At 41.1% G+C, this 22,824-nt stretch overlaps 1 protein-coding gene across 7 annotated transcripts in view; it reads right to left on the bottom strand.

Annotated features, from left to right (window-relative positions):
- The window catches only part of LOC135222513 (zinc finger SWIM domain-containing protein 8 homolog), a 334,079-nt gene that overhangs the window by 33,081 nt on the left and 278,174 nt on the right, over window positions 1–22,824 (bottom strand). For all 7 annotated transcript variants that reach the window (XM_064260601.1, XM_064260624.1, XM_064260617.1 and 4 more), the window contains 3 exons: window positions 20,367–20,565; window positions 18,244–18,421; window positions 17,945–18,094 (listed from right to left, as the gene is read on the bottom strand). In XM_064260601.1, coding sequence (XP_064116671.1) covers window positions 17,945–18,094; window positions 18,244–18,421; window positions 20,367–20,565 — 527 coding nt within the window. The remainder of the gene's footprint in view (window positions 1–17,944; window positions 18,095–18,243; window positions 18,422–20,366; window positions 20,566–22,824) is intronic.

Genomic DNA, 22,824 nt, shown 5'->3' with positions numbered 1-22,824 from the left:
GCTGAATCCCTCACGCCTAACTGGCGCCTCGCGCCTGGCTGGTGCCCCAGGACTGAGCGTATCCTGATCTCGAGCAACTCGCTCGGAAAGATCCTGACGTTTGTACGCCTCTTCTTGCCTGGAAGACGTCCTATGTCTGGCGGACGCTTCACGTCTAGCTGGAGAAAGAAGACGAGACTTCTTAATAGGAAGTCTAGCGTCCTTCTTTTTTGCGAGGAGGATCCCTTGAAAGAACTCCACACAAAGAGGCAATCTGCTTCTTGAACTGGCCAGCAAAAATCCTCTTGGAAGCCACCCCAGCGTCCTCTTCAATAGAAGAAGCAGGAGAACTCGAAGAAGTGCGATCATCAAATACATCTCTAGGAGGCGTCGAAACCAGCTTAGCCTTCTTGATCGAAGAAGGATCTTCCTCCGAGAAGCGCTCCGGGCTCGAGTCGAACGCGCGCTCTTTCCAATGCCTTTTCAGTGGCCTAGAAAGATCCGAGTCCTTCCACCCTCGTTTAGGTGAAGGAGAACCGGACGACGAGAAACAATCTCGTAGGACGCTTCTATTTGAGCGGTCCTGAGCAGACTGTAACGAAACAGAACCTGCTGAAGGGACGCCTGACCGTTGGGAATTCCCCACAACCTCCGTACGACTTTCGACTTTCCTACTCCTCTGGGTATGTGAGTTTGGAAGAGGTCTAGGCCTGGAGCATCGCAGGGATGGTCAGGACTCCCCCTCCACAACACTGGGAACACTCACTTCACTTAGTAATTCACAATCACTAGCCTTACCTTGCATGGCCGCCATCTTTGTCTTCATTTTACGAAGAGTAGCCTTCAGATTGGCGATTTCAGAAGCCGAATCCGAATGCAAAGCCTGTGAGGATTCAGATACATAGGGAGAATCATATTCATTAATACAAGGAGAGTTAGACTCAGGAAAAGGCTCAATAGGCCTTGTACTCACGCTCTTTTGTGCAGCTCGTCTAATCCTATCCCTCTCTAACTTCTTCAAGTAAGAAGTTAGAGTCTTCCATTCATTAGCATTCAACTTTTCACACTCAATACAGGTGTTAGCCAAAGAACAGTCAAACCCCTACATTTACGACATACAGTGTGAGGATCAACGAAGCCTTCGGTATCCTCACCTTGCAGCCCTACATTCACACACACTCTCACACTAACACTTGAATCAGACATTCTAATAGAAAAATCAAAAGCAAGTCCAAATCCAGTCCACAGTAGCGATGCCAAAACAAAACGATCCAGTACGTCACCAAGAAATCCAATAAAGATGATCAATAAAGTCTTGAAAAGCGAATTCCAGTCAAGAGGTAGTAACAACAATGTTGATACCACCGGCGACAGAGAAAATATGATAGAAAACGGGAATGGTTCCTAGTCCTGCCGCCCAGGGCAGGCAGGTAGATCACCTGACCTACCGGTAGCGAGTGGCGCGAAATTTGAATTTCTGTCGGGGACGACGGAGTCTTAGCTATGTATATATCTGACAGGTAAGTTCATTGTATGAAATGGGGTTGTTTGAGAAGATCTGGTCTCTGTGGCAGGCGAATGGGGGGTTCCACCAGTGCTTCCAGAAGTTCGGGAAACCACTCCTTCTGTGGCCAGAAGGGGGCAATCAAGGTGAGATCCAGACGCTTGGTTGCCCTCACTTTGTTAAGGACTGACCTCACCAGAGAGAACGGAGGAAAAGCATAGGCTTGAAGTCCCTCCCAGTCCTGCAAAAGAGAGTCTGTCCCGGCACTCTGAGGAGTCTGGTAAGGGGCGAAGAATATCTGGCACTGAAAATTCAGTGGGGTGGCAAACAGATCGACTGTGACAGGCCATTTCTTCCTGAGGCTGTCGAAGACTTCCTGGCAAAGTGTCCACTCCGAACCCTTGAACTTCGTTCGGTCTCGACAAGGCGGCTTCCCCTGCTAAGACGTTTGTTGGGATGGACCCAGGATAAACTGAGGGACCAACGTAATCCCCCTGTCTTCTGCCCAACACAGGATTGATCGGGCTTCTTGAGTGAGAAGATCCGACTGTGTGCCGCCTTGGTTTCTCAAGTACGAGACTGCTGTGGTGTTGTCAACAAAGATCGCGACAACAGACTCCAACAGTTGTTCCTGAAATGAAAGAAGGCCTAGGTACACTGCACTCAGTTGTCTCCAATTTATTGACATGATCCTCTCCTCCTCTAACCAAAGGCCCGAAGCGGCTTCGGAGCCCAGGTGTGCGCCCCAACCTTGATTCGAGGCGTCTGACCAAAACATTAGGTCCGGAGGAACCGAAAGAAGAGATGTCCCTGACTTGAGGCGGTGAACTTGCATCCACCAACGGAGATCCTTCCGACATTGTGGAGAAGAGGCGACTATCGTGTCCTCGGACACGAAATCATGACTGGCGAAGTGTCGACTGAAGGGACCTCATTCTGAGACGACCTCCTGGGAACCAGTTGGATGAGAGATGGACCAAATGGCCCAGGAGAGACCTCCAAAGAGAAACTGGGCTGCGTACGGAGGACAAAAATTCTTCGATCAGACTCAGAAGCTTGTCTATCCGTTTCTGAGCGGGAGAAGCCCTCAAAATCGGGGAATTCCAAAAAACAATCCCCAGATAAGTCATGATCTGGCAAGGGATTAGATTGGACTTGTCGAAGTTGACACGAATGCCCAACTCGACACAAAGAGACAGAACTATCTCCCTCGACCGGAGACATTTCTCTAGAGATTCGGCCTGGACTAGCCAATCGTCCAGATACCGAAGCATCCTTACATTTAACTGATGCAGAATAGCTGAAACAGGAGCATCACCCGAAGAAAAGACCTGTGGAGCAGTGGTGAGGCCGAAACAAAGGGTCTTGAACGGGAAAACTCCCGAGTCCGTGAAAAAACCGAAGGTAAGGTCTGCTTCTTGGATGGATGGGGATTTGCAGATAAGCATTCCCACAGCAGATCGATGGAAATCATCCAGTCCCCCCCAATTTGGAAATTCCAAATTTCCCGTCAACCCCCTCCTGACGGATGAAAGAACAGTCTGGACCGTCTCCATCCTGAACTTGGACTTTAGAATGAACTTGTTCAAAACCGAAAGATCTATGATTGGGGCGCCAGGCACCCCGAGGCCTTTAGAAACTACAAACATCCGAGAGTAAAACCCCCGGAGAAGGAGGAGCTCGCTCTATGGCCATCCTTCTCCAAGAGGGCCGAAAGCTCCTTCTCCAAGGCTTGACCCCTGATTGAGTGAGGGGAATAACTGCTGAACTCGAGAGGAACGATTGGAAAGTGGAGGTCTGGAAACAAAAGGGATCTCGTAACCTTCCTTCAGGACCTCCACCACCCAAGCATCCACCGCTTGTCCCCATGCCAAGCTGACCAAATGGCGGGAGAGAACAAGCTACTACTGCAGTTTCCAGGTCGAGGTTGGGGATGACATTCCTACGTTCCGCAAAATTCTCTTACGTAGAGACAAGGAAGAAGAAGAAGAAGAAGAAGAAGAAGGTCCTCCTGGAGGTTGAGCTCTTTCTCTGCCCTTAGAGCCACGCCAAGAACCTCTCCCCGCGTTTCAAACAAGGGTGAGCACCAGAGGATGAAGTAGAGGCCCACCAGCAACCTGAGATGTACTCTGGTGGGAAAAAAAGAGCCAGGAGGAGGTTGTTGGGCTGGAGCAGAAGGTACAGATCTGGTCCTAAACTTACGCTTACTCCTTGAAGGAACGGGAGGAAGACCAGAGGAAAAAAGCTCTTGATAAGGCCCAGTGAGCTTGGGAAGAGGCATCACCTTGATGTTCCTTCAAAACCTCAAAGCACAGAAATATCGAAAAGGAAATCGCCAAAGGAAGAGAACAACGACGGGTTTTCTCTGAATCTTCGATACAGAGGAGGGTAACTGCGACAAATACAGGTTACGCCTTAGAGAAACAAGAAAGGCCTGCATTGAAGCAGCAAGCTCGTTCTGATGTACAGAAGCGATTGAAATGGATGAGCAGAATTTCTCAAAAAGAGGAGCATCAGGAGGAACAAACCCGGAGTCCTTGATATACATTAAAAGCCCTCCGAGACCCACATATTGAAGGATTGAGCTTCTGTAAGGAGCTCATAACAGACTCCATAGCAATAAAATCTTCAATTGAGACAGAGACCGAAGCCTTAGAAGGCAAGGGTTGACTTGAAAGTCGGACAAAATCAGGATATGGCTTGGGGGGTCGAGAGAATGAAGAATCATCCGCTACCTGGTAAACTCCTCTCCGGTGTCGTAGAAGAGAAGAGAGCTTCCTCTTCCCTTCCCCGATCACCTTCGAAAGTTTAGCGGCAACGTCCGCCCTCACTCTCGCGAACCTCTGGGCAAAGGGAAAACGTAAAAATTCCCATGACCGGGAAGGACCGTCAAGAAAAATCCCCCCTTCTGTAATACAACGAGGCGAGGCTCTTCTGCTCTTTAGGCCTCGCCTGAGGAAGAAAACTCAAAATTAAATCAAAAAGTTTCTTGAATTCTACATCATGACATCCATTCGAGGAAACATCAATATCACACGAATCCGCGTCATCATCATCATCATCGTCAGATCCTAACTTAAAAACTTCCCCTGAAGTAAAATCCTGACGACTAGCTATCTTAGGTCTGACACTAATATCCCTCCCCCCTTCTTCAATAAAGCGCCCTTTGGCACTGTTACGGGACTAACAGGGGACACGTTGGGTAAAGATTCGTTAGGCACCTGCCCGGACCGGATCCCCCCCTAGGCCTTCGCCACGACGGGTACAAGCCGGGGTATCTGTCGCACCGTTACCCATGGTGCTGTCGACAGGTACCTGACGAGGAGCTGAAAATGAATCTAAAAGTGTGTTAGACATTCTAGTAAAGGCTTCTTGAAAATTCTCTGACAGATTGTTAAACTTAAGCTGAAATATCTCTATCTAGACTAACCGCCTTAATTTCTTAAAATTCGGTTTCCAGGTAGTTTCCATTGCCAAAATCTTTGAATCTACATCAGAAATAACTTCACTAATTACCGGTTGTACAGGGGGCAAAGCATCAATTAATTCGGAATCGGAGTCGTACGATACCGAAACCGAAGAGCCAAGAAACCATGAGCGCCCAAGTCAAAGAATTCGTTAGATACAGTTCTAGTAATCGATTTCTTTTTCTCCTTAACCGATCTTTTACGCTGCAAGATTGTTTGGCGTTTCATATAAGCAGTCATATCCTCGTCAGACCAGGGCTTACATACGTCACAACGAGAAGTCAAGTTACAAACCTGTCCACGACAAGAGCTACAAATGTCATGGGGTTCATACTCCCTGCTACTCATCCTCGTCCCACAAACCGGGCAGTTCCTGAGTTGCTGGCAGAAGGAAGCATCGTAATTTCTTGGCAATCCATTGTAGAATTGGACAGGTCAGTAGTTACGGGTCGCGCAAAAGTTCGTAATTTAAGATAAGAACCACAACAGAAATCAAATTTTTGTTTAATTCAAAACTATTTCCAGTGATGTAATGCGTGAGTGGTAATTCACATAAAGTCTCATTTAACAAATAATGAAAGCTTTAAAGGCACAAAAATGTTTAAGGAAATTTATAAAGAGCGGCCGTGATGTAAACAACACGGGCGCTCGTTAACAACTGATTTGAGGGAAGGTTTTTGTATCTGTCAACGACAGTGTTGCCAACTGGCGGACAGAATAGGAGGTAACAGGGTTGCCAATGTGGTAAATTTTGGTGCGGTTTTTGGGGATTTAGGGCTAGATAAATTATATTAAGGTAATGTTTATTAATCTAAATATTTTGCTAGAGACTTCGAATTTGTTTCAAGATGAAGATAAATGACTGAATATTACTAGACTGTAAGAGTTTTAGCTTACAATTGCGTTTTTGGACCATTTCGGTAGAGTCAAAGTTGACCGAACGTGGTTTTTTTCGATTTATCGTGATTTATATGCAAATATTTCAAAAATGAGAAAAGCTACAACCTTCAATTATTTTTGTTGTATTCTACATGAAATTGCGCACATTTTCATATATAAAACTTTATGTAACGGCTAATTTAAAATGGTGCAAACATTACCACAATCGCACGTATGATTTTTTCGGAAGAGTTACTGCGCGGACGTAAAGAAAATGTTATTTTTGTTCATAAATTCAACATAAATCGAATTATTGTGCTAGAGACTTCCAATTTGTTGCAAAATGAACGTAAATGCTTGAATATTACTAGCATATAAGCGTTTTAGCTTACAATTGCGTTTTTCGACCATTTCGGTAGAGTCAAAGTTGACCGAAGGTTGAAATTTTAGCAATTATCGTTATTTATATGAAAATATCTCAAAATTGATAAAAGCTACAACCATGGGTTGTTTTTAGTTGTATTGTGCATGAAATTGCGCACATTTCCATATATAAAACTTTATATAACGGCTAATTTTAAAATGGTGCAAACATTACCACAATCGCATGTATGATTTTTTTCGGAAGTTACCGCGTGGACGCAAGGAAAAAGTTTTTTCATAAATTCACCATAAATCGAAATACTGTGCTAGAGACTTCCAATTAGTTGAAAGATTAAGGTAAATAATTGAATATTACTAAAATATAAGAGTTTTAGCTTACAATTGCGTTTTTCTACCATTTCGGTAGAGTCAAAGTTGACCGAAGGTTGAAATTTTGGCAATTATCGTTATTTATATGAAAATATCTCAAAACTGATAAAAGCTACAATCATGAGTTTTTTATTGTTGTATTCTACATAAAAATGCGCACATTTTCATATATAATACTTCATGTAACGGCTAATTTACAATGGTACAAAAATTATGTCAAAGTGATGAAATAATTTCCGAGATGTGTCACAGATACTTTTTAGTGCGGCAAGAAAGAAATTCGCGCTTGCGCGCCTGCGTAATGATTGTAAACAAAACAACACCTTGATCCATGAACTCCCAGCATCCCCCAAGGCGCGTGATTTAAAAGTTTTTGGCTGGTAGGCCTATAAGTATTTTTCCGCGAATTTAAAAAAAAACTTTTGTAAGTTGACGTAAAATACGTCCAGTCGGCACACGGGAGACAAAAAATGTTGACGTAAAATACGTCCAGTCGGCGTAAGAGGGTTAAGCACTACATCCATGAGAGGGGAGGAGGGTAGGCTCTAATCATGTACAGGCAGTCCCCGAGTTACAACGGGGGTTCTGTTCTTGAGACACGTTGTAAGCCGAAAATCGTCGTAAGCCAGAACATCGTCAAAAATCCTAAGAAAACCTTACTTTTAATGTTTTTGGGTGCATTGAAAACTACAGTAGTACCTCGAGATACGAAAGGCTCAACTTACGAAAAATCCAAGTTACGAAAGCAAAGACGAAAAATTTTACTGCTCTACATACGAAAAGTTTTCAAGATACGAAAGGTTTCTGAAAGTCGGAGATTCGCCCCATAACAATTTTGAAACTCGCGCCGCACGCCGCCATCTTAGTTATCGTAGACTCGCCACCATCCTCCTGCTCTCCCATTGGTTCCTGATGCTAGCCAAGCCATGAGATCCTTCTCTCTGATTGGACAGCATCCCTCCCATCATGCATCTTCTATACGTACGTGTTGGCGTGCCTTAGCTCGGCTACTTTGCACCCGAAACTTTACCGTACGTATTCAGCATTCGTTCGCTCCAATGATTTTGTTGCAGTACATATTATCGTGTTGTGCGAAGACTGTATTATTACGTATTTGTGTAACTTTACATAAATTAACGTAGTCATGGGTCCCAAGAAAGTTGAAATTCACGGAAAGAAGCGGATGCTGTCTCTGGAGACAAAGATGGAGATCATAAAGAAGTACGAAGCTGGTATGCGATTGAGTGTGATCGCAAAGGAATACGGCCGTAATCCGTCGACAATAGGCACCATCCTTAAACAGAAGGATGCCATCAAAGCAACTACACCATCGAAGGGCATCACTATTTTGTCCAGCAAGAGGAGCCATGTGCACGACGAGATGGAACGGCTGCTCCTCGTCTGGATAAAAGACAAAGAAATCGCTGGCGATACAGTAACGGAGACGGCAATCGCTCACAAGGCCAGTGCTATTTTCGGCGATTTGATTGCGCAGGCGGAAGACGACGGAGGGGAAGGGACTTCAACGCAAACCCCAGAGTTCAAGGCTTCGCATGGCTGGTTCGAGAAATTCCGTAAACGGACTGGCATCCATTCGGTGGTGCGTCATGGGAGGCTGCCAGCTCGGACACGAAAGCGGCCGAAGCATTTAAGAAGACTTTCGACGAGATGATGACCAAGGAAGGCAACAGTTCTCAGCAGGTTTTCAACTGTGATGAGACTGGCCTTTTTTGGAAAAAAATGCCTCGTCGGACGTACATCACGGAGGAAGGGAAGAAGCTACCCGGGCATAAGCCTATGAAAGACAGGCTTACGCTCACACTTTGTTCAAACGCCAATGGGGATTGCGAGGTGAAGCCCCTACTGGTGTATCACTCCGAGACTCCTCGAGCCTTCAAGGCCCACAAAGTGTTGAAGGAGAAGCTTCCAGTGATGTGGAGGGCTGATGCAAAAGCCTGGGTAACGAGGCTTTTGTTCACCGAGTGGGTAAATCTGTGTTTCGGCCCGACTGTGAAGAGTTTTTTGCAAGAGAAGCGCCTCCCCCTGAAATGTCTGCTGGTGTTGGACAATGCCCCTCCCCACCCTCCTGGCCTCGAGGAAGATATCCTAGCGGAGTATTCCTTCATTAAGATTCTTTTTCATCCGCCCAACACCACCCCTCTCCTCCAGCCCATGGACCAGCAAGTGATAGCGAACTTTACGAAGCTGTACACGAAACATCTTTTCAAAAGATGTTTCGACATCACCGATACCACAAACCTCACCTTGCGTGAATTTTGGAAGGAGCATTTTGACATCGTCATATGCATCCGACTCATCGACCAAGCATGGCAGGAGGTTTCGAGGCGAACCTTGAATTCCTCGTGGAGGAAACTCTGGCCTGATGCCTTACCCGCCCGAGACTTCGAGGGATTCGACGTGGGCGAAGCTGGTGCTGCTGAGTCCGAAACAGTTGACGATCACGAAACTGTTTTGGAACCAGATCTTGACGAGATCGTTGCACTCGGCAAGTCCATGGGGCTGGTCGTCGACGAGGACGACATCAACGACCTTCTCGAGGAGCACCAAGAGGAGCTTACGACAGATGACCTGAAGGAGTTGTATGCCATGCAACATAACGTCGTTCAAGAGGAGTTCTCCAGCAGCGGCGATGAAGAGGAGGAGCCTATGACAACGGCAGAAATTAAGGAGGTCTTAGCCACTTTTCATAAAGTGCAATCGTTCATAGAAAAAAAGACACCCCGAAAAGGCTCACACAGGTCGTATGCTTGCGCAGTTCGATGACGTTTGCCCGAGTCGTTTCAGGAACATTGTCAAAAGCAGGCAGAAGCAATCTTCCTTGGATAGTTATTTTTTAAAGAGGCCTTCAGCATTAGCAGGAGTAAGCAAAAAGGAAGAAACCAGGTGATAAAAAACAGAAAGTTGAAAGCAAAAGGAAAAGAACCAAGTGATGAAAAACAGAATGTTGAAAGTGGTGATGAAGTTGAAATTCTGTAAAAAAAAAAAAAAAAAACAAGCTACGTAAAAGTAAACAAAAAAAAAAGTTAAAAATAAAAAAAAAAATAAAAATAAAAATTTACGTAATTTTTAGATTTTTGTAAGTTAAGTGTTACAGTTTTGTTAATGTTTTTCGTAAATTTTATTTTTATAGTTTTCCTTAAATTTTTTGTGTGTTTTCATAAAGTTAAGTGTATGTACGTACATACGTTATCTGCCGTTTGTCCTCCTCCTCCTCCTCTGCCGCCACTTTCGGAGATAGCCTCACTCGAAAGGTAAGCTTCGACATTTTACGTACAGTAATAATATTTCTTGTACACTAATTATGCACTTTATTTACAGGTTTGGATTTTTATTCTTAATTTAGGTATTGAATGGTCCAAATTGTTGTAGTATTTCATTGTTTATAGGTCAATTTAGCTTTATTATGAAATTTAATGGGGTGTTTTTGGAGGGCTTGGAACGGATTAGCCATTTTACATGCAAAATGTGTTCCAAGATACGAAAAACTCATTATACGAAGGCCGCCTCGGAACGGATTAATTTCGTATCTCGAGGTACTACTGTATGTAAACTGCATTCTTATGGCAATTTTCATCAAAAAAAACCTTCAAATATTGATTATTTTGCATTTTTGGTGGAATATTTCATCTGCCAGATGAGCATTGCAGGCATCATAACCCTGGAACATGTGTCATAACCCTGGAAATAATGTCTGATGACGTCGTAAGCCGAGACCGTCCTAACCTGGGGACTGCCTGTAGTTACTTAGTAAGTATATACAGTAGAACCCCAAAATACGAAAGTCCCTACTTACGAAAAATCCAAGTTACGAAAGCAAAGACGAAGTTTTTTTTGCTTCTGCATACGAAAATAATTCAGGTCACGAAAGGGTGAACTGTAAAGTCAAAGATTCGCCCGGACCACCGAGAACAATTCTAAAATTCGCGCGCCGCTAACTCAGTAGACTCGCCACCATCCTCCCGCTCTCCCATTGGTTCCTCATGCTAGTCACCGCTGTAAGATCCTGCTCTCCTATTGGTCAGCATCTATCCCATCATGCTCTACATAAAGGAGTCCTTTGGTCAGTTCGTCGCATCAGCATTATCGTACACACGCGAATTTCGTTTTTTCACATATACATATTACGTTAGTTAACATAAATTTGTGTTAGTGATTTCGCTTTCTACGTGTAAGTAAAATCGCTGGCGATACGATAACCGAGATGGCAATCTGCCACAAGGCCAGCGCTATTTTCGGTGATCTGACTGCCCAGGCTGAAGACGACAGAGGAGAAGGGACATCAACGCCAACCCTAGACTTCAAGGCTACTCGTTGGTGGTTTGATAAATTGCGTAAACGGACTGGCATCCATTCGGTGGTGTGGCATGGGGAGGCTGCCAGCTCGGACACGAAAGTGGCCGAAGCCTTTATTAAGACGTTCTACGAGATGATGATCAATGAAGGCTACAGTTCTCAGCAAGTCTTCAACTGTGACGAGAATGGCCGTTTTTGGAAAAAAATGCCTCGTCGGACGTACATTACACAGGAAGAGAAGAAGCTACCCGGGCATAAGCCTATGAAAGACAGGCTTACATTCGTACATTGTTCCAACGCCAGAGGGGATTGTAAGGTGAAGCCCCTAATTGTGTATCATTCGGAGACTCCTCGAGCCTTCAAGGCCCACAAAGTGCTAAAGGAGAAGCTTCCAGTGATGTGGAGGGCTAATGCGAAAGCCTGGGTAACGAGACTTTTGTTCACCGAGTGGGTAAATCTGTGTTTCGGCCCGACAGTGAAGAAATTCTTGGAAGAGAAGCGCCTCCCTCTGGAATGTCTGCTGTTGTTGGACAATGCCCCTGCTCACCCTCCTGGCCTCAAGGAAGTTATCTTAGCGGAGTACTCTTTTATCAAGGTTCTTTATCTTCCGCCTAACACAACCCCTCTCCTCCAGCCCATGGACTAGCAAGTGATATAGAACTTTAAGAAGCTGTATACAAAACATCTTTTCAAGAGATGTTTCGACATCACCGATACCACAAACCTCACTTTGCGTGAATTTTGGAAGGAGCATTTTGATATAATCATATGCATCTGACTCATCGATCAAGCTTGGCAGGAGGTTTCAAGGCGAACCTTGAATTCTTCGTGGAGGAAACTCTGGCCTGATGCCGTATCCGCCTGAGACTTCGAGGGATTCAACGTGGGCGAAGCTGATGCAGATTCAGAAACAGTTGATGATCCTGAAACTGTTTAGCAACCAGATCTTGACGAGATTGTTGCACTCAACAAGTCCATGGGGCTGGTCGTTAACGAGGATGACATCAATGACCTTCTTGAGGAGCACCAAGAGGAGCTTACGACGGATGACCTGAAGGAGTTGGAGGCCATGCAACATAACGTAGTTCAAAAAGTTCTCTAGCAGCGGCGAGTAGGGGGAGGAGGACCCTATGACAACGGCAGAAATTAAGGATGCTCTAGCTGCTTTTCATAAAGTGCAATCATTTGTAGAAAAGACACACGCCAAAAAGGCTTACACAGGTCATATGCATGCGCAGTTCGATGACATTTGCCTGAGTCATTTCAGGAACATTGTGAAAAGCAGGAAGAAGCAATCTTCCTTGGAAAAGTTACTTTTTAAAGAGGCCTTTAATATTAGTAAGCGAACAGGAAAATCCAAGGTATGCAAAAAAACAAAGTTGAAAGTGGTGAAAAAACTGAAATTTTGTAAAAAAAACGTAAAGTAAAAAAAATTAAAAAAAAAAAAATATTAATTTCAATTTTTTTTGTGTAAAGTTAATGTTTTCTGCCATTTGTTAATGTGTTTTGTAAAGGTTAGTGTTAATGTTTTCTGCCATTTTTTAATGTTTTGTAAAGTTTTTAATGTGTTTTGTAAAGTTAAGTGTTCATGTTTTCTGCCATTTGTCCTCCTCTGTCGCCACTTTCGGAGATCGCCTCACTCGAAAGGTAAGGTTCCACATTTTACTACATATGTATTTCTTGTACCATGTACACTAATACACTGTATTTACAGGTACAGAGTCATGGTTATGTTAGTCACTGAATGATCCAAATTGTTGTATTTCATTGTTTATTGGTCAATTTAGCTTTATTATAAAATTTATTGCGGTGTATTTGTAGGGCTTGGAATGAATTAGGCAATTTACATGTAAAACATGGTTCGAGATACGAAAAAATCAGGTTATGAAGGCCGCTTCGGAACGGATTAATTTCATATCCTGAGGCACTACTGTATATCAAATCTTATTTTATTATATATTAATGTCAAACTTACCAAGTATTTCCATAGCTGAATTCCACACTGAAAGGGGGTGGGACAGCATGAACATTTACCATCTAAAAGCACTCACTATCGGTTAAGGCTTTGATTGTGAATGAGCGAGGGCATGGATTAAACAGTGTTTCATTTTTGGCAAAGAAACCAAGAGTGAATGAACGCACTGCATTTCCTTGAGTAAAACCTATGTTCCTGTCTAAGGCTCAAATCTCGCTTACTCTTTTGGTTGTAGATACAGCTAAAAAAAATTGTCTTCCTTGTTGAATCCCTCAATGATGAGGATTGAAGAGGTTCAAAATGGGGCTTCGAAATCCATTTTAGGACAATATCCAAATTCCACGAAGGCGTAGTTGTCCTCTCTAGCTTGGAAGTCTTAAAAGACTTAACTAGATCACTAATACATACAGGCAGTTCCCGGCTTACGACGTTCCGAGGTTATGACGGGTTTTCTTAAATATTCATTGAAAAATCCGTCCTGGGTTACGACGTTTGCTCCGACGTTACAACGCTGACGCTTCCGACGCTCTGAGTTCACGACGCTTTTAAAAAACACATACTATGATAAAAATCCTTTATAGTTTAGCACAGTATATTAATAAAAATAAGTTTCTGGTTAGATTACAACAAAAATTTTGAGGTTATGATGATTTTCGACACTTTTTATGTCGTATCATATGCGAACTAGTTTCCAAGAGAATGGATACTAGCTTATGATGTGCCAAGTTTACAACAGTTTTCAATATAATGCATACTATATAAAAATAATCATTCTTGTTTACAGTAATAATAAAAACAAAGTTTGTGGTTAGATTACAAAACAAATTCAAATGTCACAACGTTTTTTGATGCTTTTTAGTGACGCCTCATATGTGGAACTAGTTTTCGAGCGAATGAATACTAGCTTACGACACGCAAAGTTTATAACCATATTCAAAAGCGCATATATATGAAAAAATCATTGCTTGTTTCCAGTAATAATAAAAAAACTATGTTTCTGGTTAGATTACAACACAAAATCAAAGGTTATAACGGTTTTTTATGCTTTTTAACGATACCTCATACGCAGAACTAGTTTCTGAGCGGAGGGCGCATAAATTAATTTACGCTATTAACTGTAAGGTAAATTGACCGGACAACGACCTAGCCGGGTCGGTGACGCTGTGCAGCGTAGCAATACCAAACAACGCCACTTCAATCGCATGGTTGCCTTCATTTCGCTAGGTTGTGTCTTGCTACGTTGCTGAATTTTTAGGATTTTTCGTGCCTTTACTATGGCTCCTAAATGGCAGAGTACTTCCTCCAATGATAGTTCATCCAAGAGGAGGAAGGTCATCACCATGGAGGTAAAGTATGACGTCGTTAAATGTTCTGAAAAGGGAGAGACCAACACCGAGATAGGTCGTGATTTGGGCCTTAGCAGGACAACGGTGGTAACCATAGTGAAGGACAAGGAACGCATTCTCAAGCACGTTAAGGATGCTGCACCGATGAAGGCAACGGTGATTAACGTGAAGCAACGTAGCCAGAGCATTGTGGAAATGGAGAAGTTGCTCATGATCTGGCTGGAGGACCAAAACCAGCGACGTGTTCCAATGAGCCTAAGTGTGATCCAGGAGAAGTCTAGAGAGCTGCATGAGGCAGTAGTGAAAAAGCATGGAGAGGGCAGTGCTAGTGGTGAATTTTCCGCGAGTAGAGGTTGGTTTAACCGTTTCAAGGCTCGTGCAAATTTGCATATGTGAAGCTGCTAGTGCTGATAGCGAAGCAGCAGAAAGTTTTCCTAGTGGTTTGGCTGAAATAATTAAGGATGGTGGTTACACGGCTGACCAAGTTTTTAATGTAGATGAGACTGGCTTATTTTGGAAAAGAATGCCCAACCGTACGTACCTTTCCAAGGAGGAGAAGTCAGCACCTGCCCATAGAGCTGGTAAGGAGCGACTGACTTTACTCTTTGGGGACAATGCAAGTGGCAACTTGAAACTTAAGCCCTTGCTGGTGTATTTGGCAGATAATCCCAGGGCTTTCAAGGGCATTTTCAAGAGTCAACTCCCTGTCATTTGGAAGTTGAACAAGAAGGCTTGGGTTACCTTGATGGTCTTCGAAGATTGGTTCAATGACCATTTCGTGCCAGCAGTGGAATGGTATTAGTCTTTGAAGGGTCTGCCTTTTAAGGTGCTTTTAGTTTTAGACAATGCCCCTGGTCACCCTTCAAATTTGAGCAACATGCACCCTAATGTGAAGGTGGTGTACCTTCCACCAAATACAACATCGCTGATACAGCCGATGGACCAGGGAGTAATTGCTAACTTTAAGGCTTACTACCTTAGAAGGACAATGCTTTGAGGGCCATCAAAGGTAACAAGGAGTTGACTCTGAAACAGTTTTGGAAGGGCTACAACATTGCTGATGCAGTCAGGAACATTGCAAGTGCTTGGGACGAGGTGAAGACGACCACTTTAAATGGGGCCTGGAAGAAACTGTGTCCACAGCTTGTGCAGCACAGTTTTGAAGGCTTTGACCAGGCAGAAGACGTCAAGACTGTGACAAGGAAAATCGTAGGGCTAAGCAAGAGACCGAAGATGAAGACGCCCATGAGGGATCAGCTTCTTCAGGGAAGATAGCACTCCCAGAAGAACCTGCCACTGATGAGCCAACTGATGCGACTTTGATAGGAAGTTGCGCGCCACAGCCCGCAACTTTTCCAATCTCTCTCTGATCAGACGGGAAAACTCTTGCCACTGTCGTATCGACGACCATGCCCAGGTAGAGAATCCTTTGAGTGGGTACGAGGTTCGACTTTTCCTGGTTGACTAATATGCCAAGGTCCAGACAGAACCAAGAAGACAATCCCTGTCTTGCAGCAGCTTCTCCTTGGAAACTGCCAAGACCAACCAATCGTCGAGGTACCTCAGCAAACGGATCCCCTGAGCATGGGCCCAACTTGACACGAGAGAGAAGACCCTTGTGAACAATTGAGGGGCTTTTGTCAACCCGAAGCACAAGACTTTGAACTCGAAAATCTTGTCCGCCAGAGAGAAGCAAAGGAACTTCCTGGGCGTGGGATGAACAGGGATTTGGAAGCATGCGTCCTTCAAGTCTATCGACAGCACGAAGTCGCCTTCCCTCAAGGCTGCCAACACCGAGCGCGGGGTCTCCATCTTGAACTGTGTCTTCCTGATGAAGCGATTCACGGTTGATAAGTTGATCACAGGCCTCCATCCTCCCGACACCTTGGGCACCAAGAAGATGTGACTGTAAAACCCCGAGAATGGACGCACTACCTCCGCTATCGTGACCAACCACAGATACCAACAGTCCCTTGCGTACACAATTATTTAAAACTACCGGTTTCCAGCTGGTGCTAAGTATTTATCCTAATGTAAAGACCTCAGGTTTGTTTCGTATATGAACAAGTTAAGACCTCAGGTTTGTTTCGTATATGAAAAAGTGAAAATTTTCAAACCACAGCTGACCAAACAATCTACATGCAGTCGTTGAGCGGCAAAAATGAATTGAGCTGTTTAGGTACGTTGTACCTATACTTCCTGAAAGTGGGTGGGGGAGTTACCGACACCGAAAACAAAAGAATTGCTATCGCGAATTTTCAAATGTATGCTACCATGAAAGTAGCTATTATAGCTTTGTAGTTACTTGGTAAGTTACTTATATGAAAATTTTGTTCTATTTCTTTTTCATGTTAGAATTTTCACTTGCTATGCTTTTTCTTGACCATCCTCTGTGGTTGATAGCATTTCAACATGATTAAATGCATGACATTTATTACCAATTTACACCATAGTAGATTGTCTTTGAAATTTCATTGTTTGGTTTATCAGTGAAGTCAGTTTTACCCTCAATACTTTCGTTATGTGTTGTAAATGCTAAACAGTAAAGTCTTTGACTTTGCATAATGTCGTAGGCCACAGTTTGTACACTAATTGTTATTGCAATTCCAGTCTCTAGAGTATACAAAAAAACTTTAGAAGTAACTTCTACTTTTTATATGCATATAAGCAAGAGCCTTCTTTCATAGGAAATATCCTTCAGCCTGCATTGGGAAATTTGTTGAAATTGATAACAGGTTACTTTACCGGTGGTACAGGGAGGAGAGTGGGGGAATATCTCTCACTCACCTATTAACACTAGCCACTTTTTTATTTGCCCACAGTCACCTACTGGCATTAGCTACTTTTTCTTTCTTTCTTTTTTTTGGCAATCATTGTGATTTCATTATAATACTAATTTTCCTCTAAAGCTAATTTTTGAGTGTGCTCAAATTCACAGCATCTTTGACACTAGATGTTTGGGTAATGTGGTCTTAAATCCCTATTTTGTTGAAGTAATTTGATATTTTATCATAGTGCTTGTTCAGTGGATTTTGATGGCAATTTTTAACATGGATTCTTTGGTTTTTACTTGGAATTTTATACATCATAAGGTCATGAGCAAAGCTTTATCCTAGCTGTAAGGATTCCTATACCATTCTTGTCTGGAATCTTGAATACAGTACACATATTGTAATGAATCAAGTGTAATTAGATTTCATTGATACCATGGTTAGACAACATTATTTGGGGTAACCTAGCACAGGTTTATTCCCTAATCTTGATTTTGCAGTTCTGTGCATCCCTTTTACAATATCTAATAGTCAAAGGGAAGATTTCAACTTAAAACATTTCTACTAATGAAGATGATTTCCATGGCAGTCAAATACTGAGAAGTCCTTCATCATTAAAAAATAATAGAAGAGGATAAATAAAATGGTGCTTCTGCAAGATAATTCACCAGAAACTAAAGTGGCATTGTTGATTATGAGGAAATGACAATAGATTCTTCCTCACTCAATATATTCAAGAATAGTCAACATTTCTTTTCTGATTATACTGGGTTTTTAGGGCTAATTTGCAACTAATCTAACTTGGCAAGTATTTGTTAAATCATAGCATACATAAAGTATGGATTAATCAGTCCTCAAACTAAGATATTCAAATTCCTGGGCATATGAATAAACAGAGTACGTATATTTATGGGCATATAAATAAACAGAGCATATCTAAAGCTGTGAATGCATACCTTCTAAGAGCCTGTAGTAGCTCATTAAACTGTACCATACCACCTGGTGTCATCTGATAAGCTGAACGAGCTGCCAATATGATGGATATAAACTCATCATATTCTGTTGGAGTTATGTAGTACATTTTCAAATGGGTACACTGTAAAAACCTGGAAATATTATTTCAAAAAATTATTGTAATTCTAGATAAAAGTATATTGTCAATATTTATCATCATCATATATTAAATTTTTTATACTCTGAAATGCACTGTACAAAATACAGTAGCAGAAATATTTAGGCATATGCTTTATCTTACATTTGCTGACATTTCTGAACAAGTGGCTGCAAGATTGGTGATCTCAACTGTTGGGGAAAGAGAGCAGGGGAATGGCGAGCCAAGTACTGAGCTGCCTCCACAGCTAAATCTTGCAAAACAAATGGAGAAACCACACTGTTAACTGAGCACATGCAGAACTGATGGAGGTATTGCTGGCCTGAAAGTCCCAGAAATGGAAAATGTTAGTGTTGCTGACATATAATAATTGCTTTTGTATATAAATTATATGAAACAAATGGTACCATATAATAAAAACAAAATAGGGTAATACAATAAGGTATTTGTAACCTCTCTCACTCTCTCTCAACATGGAAATCCCAGCCACTTCAGTCCCTAGTTCCCCCCCCCCACCCCCCACACAGGAATATAAGGATCCCTAATTTTTCAGCAGTTAATTTCCTGTCTACTTAGCTGCAAATTACCAATATGTTATTACATCCAAAGTCACACTACTTCAAAGCATTGAGACAGTCAAATGCAAACAGCACACCAACCAAAAGAAATCTCTAAATATGCTAATAATGCTTACCTCTAGTTTTTGAATGCTAAATATGACCCTAACAATGCTCCCTAAGTATTAAGCTAACTTTCAAATTAAGTCAAAGTTACTGTAATTTCATTAAGTTACCCTTAAAAAAATAAGTAAAAATATAGGTGTGTGTGAAGATTACATGCGTACATATCTCTTCTATCGCCCTTCCAACTGACCGATTTATTTTAAGAAGTCTTCTCAACCACTTTTAAGAAATTCTTTATTCTGTCTCTCTTGGTTCTGAAATTCCTTTTCATGAGCAAACAGTGCTTTTCACTTGGACTAATACGATTTTTATTTATGTCTATGTTTTAGAACAGTGCATTTACAGTTCTAGACAGTAAAGGTAAAAATAGATAAATTGGAAATTTTCTACCGCTAACCACTAATAGAGAGAGAGAGAGAGAGAGAGAGAGAGAGAGTAGAGAGAGAGAGAGAGGAGAGAGAGAGAGAGAGAGAGAGAGAGAGAGAGAGAGGTGGGTGTCCTTAAATAAGTATTAAGCTAACTTTTAAATTGAATTGTCTATAATTTCATTTATAAGTTAGCTTAATACATTACCCTTGAAAAAAGAAATAAATGGTTGTTAAAAATATTGGAGTGTGTGAAGGTTACATACATACAACAGGGAGAGAGAGAGAGAGAGAGAGAGAGAGAGAGAGAGAGAGAGAGAGAGAGAGAGAGAGAGAGAGAGAGAGAGAGAGAGAGAGAAATCATTGTCTGCTAATCGGCAACACTCCCCCTCCAGTCACATTTGCCTATTTGCAGTATGTTTCTATGAGAAATACCTACAAATTCTTGTTTTCTTTATCAATTTCATCATAAAATGCACTTTTTGTGATAAAACTATTAAAAAAGAGCAGGTATAAAAATTTTTAGTGGGGTTTTCTTGAGTTTTAACTAACAAAATAGGCCATTTTCAGCATTTTTATAGGGGTTCCATCTATTCGCAGGGGACCACTCTACAGTGGAACTTTAGTATTCATAAGTTTCATAAATTTTTTCAGATGAAATTTTGTCTCTGGTTTCATATATTTCCTGATTTCGAACACTCGGAAAAGCTCCTTCTGGACCCCACTGAGTGACCAGGCCGTGTACCAAGCGCCAAAACAAAGCATCCCATCTTTCATGACCCCATTCTGCCTTTTGTTTCTCACTGAAAAAGCATCACCTTGTGCACAGTTTGCATCACCGTATGTGTTTGTTGTTTTGTGCTATTTTTTGCTAATGAAACTGATTACAAACAAGTCATTACGGGGCCAAAAAGTTCCAAGTGCCAGCCCTTCGGTAAAAAAAGGCCAGAAATACAATAGAATTTAATGATATGAATATCATTAAACTATATACTTTAAAAGAAAAAACATGTTAATACAGTTTTACTCGTATGAGATGGTAGGCTGTTGAGTACACGTATAAACAGGACAATCTGCCAGGTTAGAGTATGAGCACTATTTGTTCAACAAACAACACAAAATTTCTTTGAAAATTTTGGCCAAAAAATTTTATGTTCAACATTAGAAAAGTTCGACTAATGAGGTACCACTATATATTTCATAGGTCATTAAGTCTTACCCAGTTTCTTAGCTACCCCAAGTAGCCACTTGACATCTTCACCATATGGAGGATTTCTAGCATATTTTGCTTGAGGCCTATCATCATGGACACGCCTTGCTAAGGTTTCTAGAGCCAACATACCAACACGGTAACTGCTCAGCAAATAATGCATAGAAGCTGTGTTGTTCACCTGCTGTCCACCAACCAGGCTACCAACCTAATACAAAGAAAATAAAAGATTACATTAATTTCCAGAGACAAAATATTAGCTCAAGGTGACTAAGCAGGATATGCTAGTTAACATTAGGGCACATCTGATAATGATAATTGTGGTCTGATTTTTTATCCTTACTTGCGTAAATAATGGCCCAATTTTAAATCCTTACTCAACTAATTAACTGACCTTCAGCTACTATATCATGAAAATTTAAAAACAAATCTACCTTTCAGCCACTGAAAATCTTTTGAACACAGTTTAACTAACAAAAATAGTATTATATAAAAGAATGCCATATAACAATGGAGGCAAAAAGGTGATAATCCCATGAATGCAATTGGGTCCTTCTACTTTCCAGATCTATCAAGTTAGTGCGGGTGGGTACTGTTTGTATGGAATAACCCTTCATGATTAACCCTTAAACGCCGAAGCGGTAAAAATAAAAAACTCCCCCGAATGCCGGAGCCGGTTTTGAGTGAGCGCGGAAGCGGAAAAAATAATTTTTTCAAAAAATCACAGCGCGCTTAGTTTTCAAGATTAAGAGTTCATTTTTGGCTCCTTTTTTTGTCATTGCCTGAAGTTTAGTATGCAATCATCAGAAATGAAAAATAATATCATTATCATATGTAAATAATGTGATATATGGTAGTGAAAAAAAAAATTCATACATAATTGTATTAAAATCACGCTGTGCAAAAAACGGTAAAAGCTAACGAGTTTCTTTTTTTTCGTTGTATTGTACACTAAATTGCAATCATTTTGATATATAATACATTGTAAAACAATAAAAGCAACACCGGAAAAATATTATCACAAAATGATGTACGAATTCGTAACGCCCGGACGTATTTTTTTATTTTTTTCAAAAATTCACCGTAAATCTAAATATTGTTCTAGAGACTTCCAATTTTTTTTCAAAATGAATACCAATGATTGAATATTACGATACTGTAAGAGTTTTAGCTTACAATTGCAGTTTTTGACCATTTCCGATGAGTTAAAAATGACCAAATGTCAAAATTTTTTTATAATTTTTTTTTTATATGCAATTATTTTGGAAATAAGAAAAGCTACAACCTTCCAATATTTTTCCTTTTATTCTACATGAAAATGCACACATTTTCATATATAAAACTTTAGGAAATGCCTAATATGAAACTGAGCAAATTTTCCGAGAATGCGATGTACGCAATTCGGATATTTATGGCGGAGGTTAAGCGCGCGGAGGGAAGGAAATTTTTTTCATAAATTCACCATAAATCGAAATATTGTGCTTGAGACTTCCAATTTGTTGCAAAATGAAGGTAAATGATTGAATATTACTAAAATATAAAATGAAGGTAAATGATTGAATATTACTAAAATATAAGAGTTTTAGCTTACAATTGCGTTTTTCGACCATTTCGGTAGAGTCAAAGTTGACCGAACGTGGTTTTTTCTATTTATCGTGATTTATATGCAAATATTTTGAAAATGAGAAAAGCTACAACCTTCAATTATTTTTCGTTGCATTCTACATGAAAGTGCGCACATTTTCATATATAAAACTTTATGTAACGGCTAATTTAAAATGGTGCAAACATTACCACAATCGCACGTATGATTTTTTTGGAAGAGTTACCGCGCGGACGTAAGGAAAATGTTATTTTTTCCATAAATTCACCATAAATCGAAATATTGTGCTAGAGACTTCGAATTTGTTACAAAATGAAGGTAAATGATTGAATATTACTAAAATATAAGTGTTTTAGCTTACAATTGCGTTTTTCGACCATTTCGGTAGAGTCAAAATTGACCGAAGGTTGAAAATTTGTCACTTATCATTTTTTATATGAAAATATTTCAAAACTGATAAAAGCTACAACCATGGGTTGTTTTTAGTTATATTGTCCATGCAATTGCGCACATTTCCATATATATAAAACTTTATGTAACGGCTAATTTTAAAATGGTGCAAACATTACCACAATCGCATGTATGATTTTTTTCGGAAGAGTTACCGCGTGGACGTAAGGAAAAAGTTTTTTCATAAATTCACCATAAATCAAAATATTGTGCTAGAGACTTCCAATTTGTTGCAAAATTAAGGTAAATAGTTGAATATTACTACAATATAAGCATTTTAGCTTAAAATTGCGTTTTTCGACCATTTCGGGAGAGTCAAAGTTGCCCGAAGGTTGAAATTTTGGCACTTTTCGCTATTTATATGGAAATATTTCAAAACTGATAAAAGCTACTATCATGAGTATTTTTTGTTGT

The sequence above is a fragment of the Macrobrachium nipponense genome, chromosome 20 (genome assembly GCF_015104395.2).
Source record: "Macrobrachium nipponense isolate FS-2020 chromosome 20, ASM1510439v2, whole genome shotgun sequence".
NCBI classification, from domain to species: Eukaryota; Metazoa; Arthropoda; class Malacostraca; order Decapoda; family Palaemonidae; genus Macrobrachium; species Macrobrachium nipponense.
The sequence above is the reverse complement of the archived record's forward strand: the minus strand, read 5'-3'. Positions and strand labels throughout refer to the sequence as shown.